The sequence below is a fragment of the Fulmarus glacialis genome, unplaced genomic scaffold (assembly GCF_000690835.1).
Source record: "Fulmarus glacialis isolate BGI_N327 unplaced genomic scaffold, ASM69083v1 scaffold3929, whole genome shotgun sequence".
NCBI lineage: Eukaryota > Metazoa > Chordata > Aves > Procellariiformes > Procellariidae > Fulmarus > Fulmarus glacialis.
Window position 1 is genome coordinate 143,728 of NW_009231280.1, and position 11,648 is coordinate 155,375.

General features: G+C 40.4%; 1 protein-coding gene across 1 annotated transcript in view; it reads right to left on the reverse strand.

Annotated features, from left to right (window-relative positions):
• Window positions 1-11,648, reverse strand: part of KALRN (kalirin, RhoGEF kinase) — a gene marked incomplete at both ends in the record, with an annotated part of 195,652 nt that overhangs the window by 131,230 nt on the left and 52,774 nt on the right. The window contains one exon of the mRNA XM_009584498.1: window positions 10,240-10,362. Coding sequence (XP_009582793.1) covers window positions 10,240-10,362 — 123 coding nt within the window. The remainder of the gene's footprint in view (window positions 1-10,239; window positions 10,363-11,648) is intronic.

Below are 11,648 nucleotides of genomic sequence, written 5' to 3' on the forward strand. Positions count from 1 at the left end.
CCCATCACTTGGTGTGCACTAAGGAACTGTGCTTTGGCACAGATAAAACTATGAATCCTTTGGGAAAGGGCCTGGCATTGGGAGGCACCGCTTGCCACCCCATGAAATGAGTCAGCAATGATTAGTTTTTACAAAGGAGGAATGGTGTGAATGCATTCCTGGCTGGGCAATATTTGTTTGAGCCACTTTTGTGGTGGGAACAAACACCTACCCCTATTTTAAAAAGGATTCAACTAGGTCCATTTTGAGCCTAAAACAAGCCCCAGAAGACAACAGAAGGTAACACTGAAATTGTACTAGACCTCTCTCCCCGGCCGTGGAGCACTGCAGGTTTCAAGTCCTTCCTGCACTCAACTTTGATGTGTGGGCACTGACAAATCCGAGTTCTGGTTATCAATATAAATCCTGGCTACAGGCAAAACAACCAGGAGCTAGTCGCCAAAAACTAGCGCTCTCAGCCCTCTCTCCTGTCTGTGCAGAAACACCCTTCATTTCACCGAACACTCAATGCATTCACTTCAGTTCTCAGGTTGACACATTTAACGTGACAGCTGCACTTTCCATTCCCTGGTATTAATGAGTCACAAACGTCCTTTTACACTTTTGCATTGAGCCCTAATATTACTCTGGGGGAGGCAAAAGCAGGCTCTGCTCTCCGTTTGCTGCATAGCTGTAGATCTCACTAATGTCACGAGGAGTTACCTACACTGTGCAGAAAAAACAACCCTTATGCATTGAACAAAACACTCTAATAATAATGAGGGTTGCATGTTAATAGGACACGGTGCCATTGTTTTGGAGCACATACTGGTTTCTATTGTATTAGCTGCATACTAATATAGGCAACCACGCTAGACAAACACACATACACATACTCGCTGACAGTTCAGAAACACCTCCTGTGTCAGTCCCTGACTTCTGCAAATTCTGCAATTTCTTTCTCCACAAACAAGCTTCATTTTAAGTGTAGTGACATGAGAAGGCTGATTCTGCTCGCTTTTCTCATGTCAATCTTAGAATTTCTCTCCCTAGCTCAGCAGAGGCAGTACAGGGAGAGGAACCTGCACTTTTATATGTGGTAGTGCTCTGAACCAGACACTAAACAAAGATGCCTAAATGCCTCAGTCCATATACTATTTACATAGTGACACAAACCAGTGCTTTCTTGGGGCTTGGTTATGCAAAACCAGACCTCACAGACCACAGTTATGGAGGGCAATATTAATGGCTGGATTACACGCACTGAATCAACAAGTGAATTATTTATACATACATTAGGATTTTTATCCCTGTTCACACACATGTAATTCCAAAAGACCTCTATAAATCCACCGATGTTGCCCTATTTCTATACAAGAGAAACTGAGATCTGAACTCTACCCCAGGGAAATAAATTTTAAAAATAGGTTTATATGCAATAAAATGTTGGTTGAATAATTTCTATTTATGTATAATCAGTATAAAACATTTCCAATAGTCTCATAATGCAAATGTAGTTTTTAGACAATGAAAACGCCTCATGTGGGAATAAGAGGACATCCCTCATCTGGACAATTAGGGACCTGTGATAGGAAAAGAAGAAAGGGGCAACCACACTGCCAAGCAGCTTCTCTGCAATGTAGCTACACCCATTGAACTGGATTTCTCCACTCTTTAGAACAAGTTAATTATAAGCAATTTCTCTGAAATTGAAAGTGTGGTTTTGTTCTAAATCTTGTGCAGCAGAGTGATCAATTGGACCCAGTTAGTCTATTCCCAGAACATTTGCACAATGATACTCAATACCTAAAACCTGTCCTTGAAAATTATTTTGCTCTGTAACTGAACACAAATCTCTTTGATATTGGCTTAATTTACATGAAATTTCCTTTACCAAATGTCTGCAAAGCAGCATATTTGTGATTTGCAGCAATGTCATAATACGGTTGCTGTGCCTAACATTGTGCCATTCTCCTAAAGACACCACTGGCTGGCCCAGAGGAAGCAGCACAGCCACAGGCAGCTCCTTCTACTGCCCCATGACAAAATCAGAAAGTAAAAATGCTGATCAGATTCACAGTGTCACCTTTCTTCCCTTGAGTCCCACCACCATAAATAGCTACAAGAAACTGAAGAGTACTAGTCCACCATCATTACAAATGAGATTTGGACATTGCTGCAATTAATCTTCCTGAATCTATAGGTACAGTTTGATAATCCACTGACCTGCCAATAAGAAGAACACAAAGAAAAATGATCGGAGGGGATCAAAAGCCTTTAGATGACAATGGTCATACACAGATCAGTCAAAACAGCAGTGGTTCATCTAAGTGTGCATATTTCACAGAAATTGTCAATAGTAAATATCTTTTGTTTCAGCTGTATGTTTATTCAGTTGAGGTATCAGTACCATATTGAATATATTTTTAGTATGCATGTTATATAACACATCAGTGTTATAATTTTCCAATGTTCTCTTTAAGAAATTTATGGCCTTGAAAAAAACCAAAGTCCAGGATTTTTCTTCTTCAGGAAATTTTGGCTTTCTTTTCTGATTCAAAACGAAACAAATTCAAAAACTCAGAATTCCCCACACAATAGAAATTCCATTTTCCTGAACCTCTAGAATTAAAAATACATATTTCTTAAATAGCTTCATTGTTCTCCCAGTCTGCCATGGGAACAGCATTTTGCATTTATAGGCAAATTAAAGGAACATATTTTAAAGACACAAAAATAAACCTACCCAAATAAACCAGCAATAGGAAGCTAGCTCCTGGCAATTGTCAAAAATGTGTTGTGTTGCCAAGCCTTGAGATTTTATAGGGAGTATTTAGATTGTGAATAATGCTGCAGGCAGTTTAATGAAAAGATCCAGCTGTGATGTGATTTTGGAAGAGAAGAAATGGGAAAGAAAATCACCTCTAGCTTGAGAAGAAATACACTCAAATGCAAACTCAGAGATATGGCGTAAACACTGCCCCAAAGATTTCTGTGCCGTTATAAGGCCTCTCTAAAAACAGGTTCCCCATTACCACTAGATCGTGGAGTACCAACGGCCACCAATTGAATTACATTGCTATCCAAACTTTCAGATTAGCCAAGATGCTCTTTCAGCGGCCCCTGCTAATGAAGTCTCCACGGGCATGTCTAGATAATGCAACGGAGCACGGTACTGATATCCACAGCATACTCTGAAGAGTATCACACTTCCTCAGGGAAAATATGTCTTATGTGACCTGCTTCTGACTTAGGTCTGGCAGTCGAGTCCCCATAGCATTACATCTAACACCACTATACTGCTCAGCCCTTCCCAGCCTTTCTGGATCCTGGCTCAGGCTGTGCAGAACAGTTTCTCTATCTCTGCACTTGCAATGCGGATATGTCCTGAGTCACCCAGGAGCTGCTAGACTTCATGAAAAAGCTATACTATTGCTTCCACGATAAACTATCTGGCTCTTCAGCTATGCTGCTAGAAGTTTTTAGATCCAGAAGTCCCAAGATAACCTTCACAGACAACCCATATATAGGCAGTTTAATTTTTCTCTGCTGCCTGTGACTGCCAGATGCAGCCTGCTGCCAGCCAGGAGAAGAAACCAAGAGCTCTGGAGCCCAGACTTCCTGCACCATGGTACAAAGACCTGTGTAATCTGCTGCCAGTGGGCATTTTTTCCTCTTTGGGTAGAAGTGAATACATTTACATAAATGAAGAGGAAACTGCAGATTATAGCTTCAGAATTTGCTAATGACCATGCAAAGGATGATGAAGATAAGAGTAGGGTTCATTTTTTGTTGCCTGTCTCATGTTTTTGTTATTTTTAGAAAGGTTTGGCATTATAGAAGCCACGGTTGTTATTGCTAACTTCAAGCATAGTTCTTACCAGGTTTAATTGTCTGTTTTCTCCCTGGTTTGGCCTAGTGTTTCATCCTACATAGGATTTTAGTTACCTAATAACCTAAAGGCTATTCCTTTCAACAACCAGGTAGGTCACAAAATTTAAAAAAGTAATAATAATAATTAAAAAAAAGAAAAAAAAAAATCACCCTGGGACAACGCTCCCTAAGTGGTCATTATCAACGTGGGCTCCTAATTTATGCCTAGCTGTTTTACATCAGTACTGAACTTCATGCCAAACTTGAGAACAATGACATCCAACAGAGCTGGAATTTGTATGGGAAAGCACTAGGTTTTTATCCTGAAGGCCAAACAAGTAGCTGTTTGCAATTCAGCTTTGGCCTGACTAGTCCATTACCTCACTTAGTTTTAAAGCAGTTCAAGTAAAACTATGTGGGACTGAGAGATCACAGAATACCATTTTTACGTGCAGGACTTCTTACTGAATCCATTGGATATTTCACATGACAAGCAACATAATCATATTTTTCAACATATTTACATATCTCCAAGAGATTTTTGAAAACTCTGAACTGACAGCATCTTAGGAACAGTACAATGGAGGAAGGGAACACTCTAGACAGGAACACCGGAGCACAAATTGCTTCTCAGATGAAGAATATCACCTGATCTTTGATTTCTAGAGGAGGATATAGGCCCTTGGCTTTCAAGATCTCCTCTGAAAGCCTTCCCTTGCAAGAAATACATTCACCTCCCTGAGAAGAATAAAAGGAAGAGGTGAATCTTAAAGGAACGATATATGTACACATAAGGTTAAGTTTGATGGTTCAAAGCCAGTGTTGAGGTGTTTAATCATCATCTCCAAAAGTTTTCTTGGAGGAAGGCAAGCATAGATACCCAAGAACAGGAAAACTGAATAGCTTTCCAAATGGCATACTGCAAAGCTCAGCATTTTTGTTCGCGTTTTGTCTGGCTCTCCTTCTTTCTAATAATTCAAGAATAGTCCACACATTGCATGTATACCTTGGCAAAACGGAGTCTGTAAAACCTTCAAAGTCAGGAATACAGGATTCAGCTACGTACCTAAGTCAAAACTGCACTGGATATACAGACAAGCCCCATGAACTTCGACGGCTGCAGCTCAGCCTCCAGTCTACCTTCTAACTGTGTTTGATAATGAGGGACGACAACACACATTTTGAACCAAGGCTGTTCAGAGCATGTGCTTTGTTGCATGCTGGAATTGTGATATTTTACTTTATAAACATCAGTGCCTTTGGATTACTGTGAAAAACAAACCAGCTATTGCATGCAACATGCACACAGGTACTGAATACAAACCTCAGTTGTAGCTGTGAGCATAATGTGGCCCAAGAGCCTTGAAAGCAGCTCCACAGATCTGAGAGCAGCTTATCCCATAAACACAGATGACAAGCACCACCTTGCATTAAAGCATTGACCGCCCAGCTTTGCATTAAAAAAAAAAAAAAAAAGAAAAAAAAAAAAGGAAGGTTGTTTTTCTGGGTGACCTTGAACAACGCGAGTTTTGGCAGGGGTGGGAGAACACCAAGGGGACAGCGTGTGAGCCAGCTTCCACTTCTGCTTCATTTCACTTCGAGACAATGTTTGGTTAGTTTGGATTAGAAACATCAGCTCTGTTTACCATTAGCGGAGCTAAAGGCTTTTACAATGCATTGCGAGTGCCATCTGCAGGTTGAAATACGTACTGGTGGGCGTTCGCATCCCAAAAATGCAGATAAACCTGCTCGACAGGAAATCTTAACAGCGCGTCTGATGGAAAAACTCGTAAATGCAGAGACTACAGAAATGCTTGTTTCAGATCAGTCAAATCACAAAGCCATTCAGCATAGCGAGTGGGATTAACAGAGCTGTTTCCTCAGTATCTTTCCTAATTCTGCACCAGCACAAATGCAGTGATGCTCTTGTGAGCAGAGGAGGATGTCGAAAAGGCCACCTTAACCTCCGATTGCTGGGAATGCCAGAGGGGAGGAGAATGATCTGTGGCCCCTCTTCTCATATACAGAGAATAGGAGAAGGGTTTCCAATAGGAGAAGGCTCAACTTGATAGTGCTGAAGCATTGGGAAATTTTGGGAACGCAAGCCAGTTAACAGAATTTTCCAACTGGAAGGCACACTGGTTTTCAGGATAAAATCCCTGAATAAGGAAAAGTTAGAGTCTAAAATGAAATTATCTTTGGATTTACAATCATAACTGGCTGAACTTTGGTTATCTGATTCACACAAAGTAATTCCAGACAAGCAAAGAGGCTGTCATTGCAGGAACATTGCAGCTACATCCACAGAATGGTATTTCTTTGGTGTTATCTTGATACCTACCTCATCAATAATTCCTGACTACTGAATTTAACTGTGCGGGAGGCACTGTGCCTAAGTTTGGCATTTTCAGGGTGGCAGCCTGTGAACAGTATCAGCACTCGCTGAGAAACTGTCGCAGGTATATACAAGATAACAACCTCCCTCCCAGGAGCTCAGGCTTTTTAATCCAAATTCAAACATTTGCCATCTGTGCATTCCATGTAGAATAAATAGTCAGAAAAATTGCCAGAGCATTGTCTAAACAGCAGTTATGAGAGAAGGGTACCCCAAATTATATTTCCTATTGCCCACAATGCAGCGCTCTAAAATCATTGACATTTTCTGAGCACAGCTGTATGCAGGAATGTGATCTATCTGGGCCGTGCCTGATTGGATCATTACATCCAGATTTATAAATCTGTGCATTTTCTAATCATAGAGTGAGCACGTTCCACCTCTCAATCTAGTGCCTTGGCAGGTCAGTCAATCAGAGCATTTCTCAACACAGCAATCCGAGATACACTACTCTTCTTTACATGCCGTTAGGCAGCGTTCAAAAACAGTGTTTAGCCCACTGTTGAAAATATCAAGAAAACTCATGAAAATTGCTTTTAGTCTGACCTTTGCAAATGCCTTCCTGAAACAGTAGGAGATAAGAACAAATACATCAGAGCCAAAAGAAAGTAGATTTTGGAGAATAAATTTATACTGTATGGCAGGCTAAGTGTTTTTTCCAGAGAGCTGCCAATAGCAAATACTATTGCTTATACCGTCAATCTCACCAAGTACGTCAGTACTACACTTTTTATTTTATTTTTTAAGAAAAACAAACACAACTCTCTTTATTGTCATTAACGCCAGTAATTAATATCCTGATGAGGGGAAACAAACACCAGTTTGTTTCAGGATCTTAGTACATGTGCTTTATTATATGGCTATATTGGGAATAAGCGATGCCAGTTATCCATCTTAGCCATGGCAAAGACATTTGCTATCTTGAGAAAAATGACAAATAATTAAACTTAAGTTAGAATTAATTACAAACCAATTCTAAAGGGTCAAGCATCAAGAAGGGAATTAGGAAGAATAAAAACTGGTCATAATCAGAGCAGGGAGATTTATTCCCCAACCACAAAATCGACCTCGCTAGAAGCTTCTGCAGGAGAACTCCAGGTGTGATAAATTTATGTCCTCCCCTCTTACCCTTGCTATTACTCTTTCCAAAGCAGAAAGTATTATATTCTCAAGTCCTTGACCTCAGATAAAGCCTGAGATTCCTTTCACTTCCTCTCAGCACATGTCCCCATGTCCATTTGCCAACACCGCATTCCAGTGTCACACTGCAGACAGGCCTCATAAATTAGCAATGGTATTCTGGTGTGAATGCACCAGAGGAAACTATTCCTGCCAAAGCCAGGGGGGAAGTAACCAGGTTTGACTTGTGTCAGTTATTTCTAATTAGGAGTCACCATAAACTTCATAGTCGGAGTGTAGAACTGATCATGACTGTTCACAATTGTCCCGGCAAAGCAATGAAGCGCTCATTAATGATATCACATAAGATGTAAAAGAATCAGATTCAGAAAAAACTAAGAGATTCTATACCCATGCAAACTATACTTTTCCCTCTCCTCTCCATCCTCCTCCCAAACACCGACCTTCATTTGAACACATGTGATCATCCAGTGAACTAGATTCATACACCCTTTGCTCTGAATTTGGCCTCATGAAGTGAATGGAGATGTGTCTCAAGTTATTCACAGACAGACATGCTGAAATAGTATAGAAGGAGGACTAATAAAGGGGTTAGAAAAGTCTTAAGTGAAATAATTCTATTCTGACTTACCCTAGTACCTACTCATGCAAGCTGCACATCTGTAAGGTTCCTAAACCCTGATGAGGGGATGCATCTCTAAATTACACCATCCAGTGGAGCAAGCCTTAAGTGAGCTGTTGTTTCCATGTGCAGACAGTTACACAGGTTGCTCTCATCTCTATTGTCAAGCCCATGTTATTTTTCTGTCTTTCCTCACCTGTTCTCAATTTGTTTCCTATATCTCCAGTGAGGTACTAATCAGAGGAGGTAAAAAAGAAAAAAGCTAACTGTAACCCAGAAATGTGAGATATAACTGGAATTATGAAGCTAATATATCATAGGGAAGAGAGATTCAGAAAATATTAATGCCACAAAGGACATTAAATCACCTAGTTTCAGCTCCTTTATATTACATGATCTTCATTTTCATTCGTTATCCCAGTATTGCATCCAATAACAGCTGACCCAAGTACATCTTCTGGAAAGGCACCTAATGTTGATTTCAGGATGAAACCTCCCACTAACTTGTGCATTTGGATGAGGCCCTGTAGAACCATGGATTGCAACCTCCAGCGTAAGGTCCATTTTAATAAATTTGCAACAGGTAACTCTAGAAATTCAAGCCTACTGCCAGAAGGCTTAAATCCACAGGAGGTCCCATGAAATTTTAGAGACCTGCCAGTCTAGAACTGCTGCTTTCAGGCTGTCTGATTTGTCAATGGTATGCAATGACATCCTATCACAGCTGAACAGTAACACTGAAGTTCACTAGCAAGCCAAGCAATAGAGTATTCCATCAAGAGCTGAACAGCTAATTAAAAGAAGGATGTTGGCAAACTGAATGGATCCAAAGAAATAGGTAACAAAAGATATTTAAGGGATTGGTTAATAACATGCTAGGAGAATTAAATATGTTTAACATGGTTAAGAGGCACATAGGAGAAGGCATGCTAACATTCTACAGATATTTCAGGGTTGTTAATTCATCTCCTTCCTTGGCATTTATCTCCGTAAGGGAGATAAATAAAACTAAAGCGATATAAACAAGGGAAGGGGGGGAAGACTGAGAGAAATAGAAATTGAATATGAGGGAGAGAAAAAAAAGAATATCTAGACAGTAGCTGCTATCAGGCAGTGAAATAGCTTCTCTGAGGGCAAAGTGAAAGAGAGATGTCCCTGTTGCTGGAAACATCTTAAACTAAATTAGGCCAACACATGGAAAGGGTACTACAGAAAAACAAAACTAAAGTCTAGTACATTTTTGTCTTATGCCACAGTGAAGTATTTGAGCAATAACCTGCCTTGTGTGCATCAGGAAGACAAAGCATTTAATCTATGTAAAGCAGAATGTATCAATCAGGATTTTATCTGAAACACCCAAAGCAGAAGTAGCTTTACAAACGTCAATTTCTGATAGAGGATGATTCGAATCTAAAACAAAAAGGTGTAATATGATCTGACAGCCAGAGCTGAGACTGGATAATTTCTGGCCATAAGATTCTTTAGAAAAAAAGCTCTTCAGTCCCTGGAAGAACTTATCAAAGGTCCTCTTTCTTTTAAGTTTTACAAATAAAGACAGGATGTATGTTTAAACATCTACTATGACCATGCTTTGAGGAAGAGTTCTAAGTTTTTAGGTGGAAGCTTTTGGCTTCATACCAAAATTCCTGGACAAGCCTTGCTTATACTGTGCGATGAGGAAAATAATAATAATAATAATAATGATGGTGTAGTAATTATTGCCTCTCATTCCAAAACAAAAAAACCACCCTTCCACACAATACCCTGTACTCTCGGAAACAGTGGAAGGGTAGTTGCCCTTACCGCAAACACGCTCTAGTGTTTCCCCTGCTTCTTTAATAGCTGCTGCTTTCCATCTTATTCTCAAGGTCCTCAGTTTCCACTACAGCAGTTACTATTGATTTTTCTATCGCTGTCGCTCATAATGATCCTCCTCTATGTCCCAACACTTTGCATTACTGTCCCATAAACTTGCAGTTTCTCATCGGCTTTGAGACCTCCGTCTGACCCAATGCAGTGATTTTCTGATTATAAGCCCTGCTGCTACCATGCTCTTGCAGTGTGCATGCTAACTTTCAGACCTGGAAGACAGCATCCTCCTCAGCTCCAAATGTTTGAAGAGAGCAGTGTGAATAAACAGGGCCCCAAAACAGCAATAGTTCTTCTCAATATACAAGAGGAGTAACAAAAATCAAGCCAGAAAGCAGAAGTCTCTGATTCAGACTCTTACCTGTGCTACCTCTTCAAAATCATCATGTCTTTTCTGCAGCGCACGTGCTCTGTGTAGAGACTTCCCCACTCCTGTATGTTTACTCAGAAAGGCTTCCCCGTGATTTTCAATCCAGTCCAGTACCTGCCAGAAAAGAAGAACATCCAATTACCTCTCTCATCTCAGCAGCACCAAGAAATCCTCAAGGTGAGGATAAAACAGCTGCAGAGGTATTGCTTTGTGCTTGCTATGGCTAAACACATGCAGATCTGTCAAAGTCCATTCCAACTGGATAGAAGATAGATGTTTATAGACGTTACTGGTAAATTAGGATTATTGGATTTTTACTATTCGATTTATTTTGAAGTGTAGCTTAGTTATTTGAGCCTGGCAGATACTAAATATTTACTTTCACATAAATGAATTTTGGGGAACAGGAATCAGAAATCTGGAATCTTTTACAAGACGACCCCTCCTCTTAAGAGCTCCTTCTGTAAACTGAAAAACAGTGATAGTTGATTTCACAGAAACAGCAGATTTCAATGGGAAGCATCTAAAATGAGTCCAAAAGTATGATGGAGGAATCAATTAAAATTTATTTTGATGCGGGGAGAAAGCATTATCAGAGTAACTAGAATGAAAAGGTTAAGATTCCTTCACTGCAGGCCATAAAACATTGACCTTCCAAGTCTTTCAGGTTTTCAGTTCGAAATATAACTGATCCTTATGCAAAAGTAAAGGGGCAAATCTGATATTCTGAGAGTTGAAGAGATTTTCTTTTAAAAATAGATCAACTGTATGAGCACCATCCATTTGGAGCTCCTTCTCACACTAAATTTAGATCAAATCTGTTCAGGGTCTACTACAAGCTGCAAAAAAAAAAATTGAGCTTGACAATATGAGCTTGGGAAATTTCACAATCTGATTGCCACCCTTCTAAATCTTTTTCCCCAATACATAGAGGCTAAGAGAATAAATAGTACTAGATCAGTACTGGTATTTGTGTAAGTAGCTAGGACTTCATTCAGCAAGGAGCCCTGCTCTCACAGCAAGTCGTTGATCCTGCTACTGATGCTAATGGACTAACAAACAGTAGCTGGTATTTCCGTCACACTGAAAGAAGACACTGCAAGCATCCCCAGGATAGTGATCGGTGCTGCATCTGCAAACAGCCTCAGAGCTGCATCCTTTCTTTGTGCAGCGCTGGGGCGTAAGCAGCAAGCACGGGCCTCAGTGATGCTGGGCAGGGGCTGCAGGATGCCTTGCAACTCGTGGCAGCTTGGCCTGACAAGGGCTTTGGTATCAGGGTACAGAACTGGGGCGGGAGAGAGCTGTTGTGCAAGGAGCCACTTGTCTTATGTGGGGCTGATAATGAGCAGATATTACTGACTAAGCCTAGAAACCTAAGACTGGAAAAATGGAAGATGTGA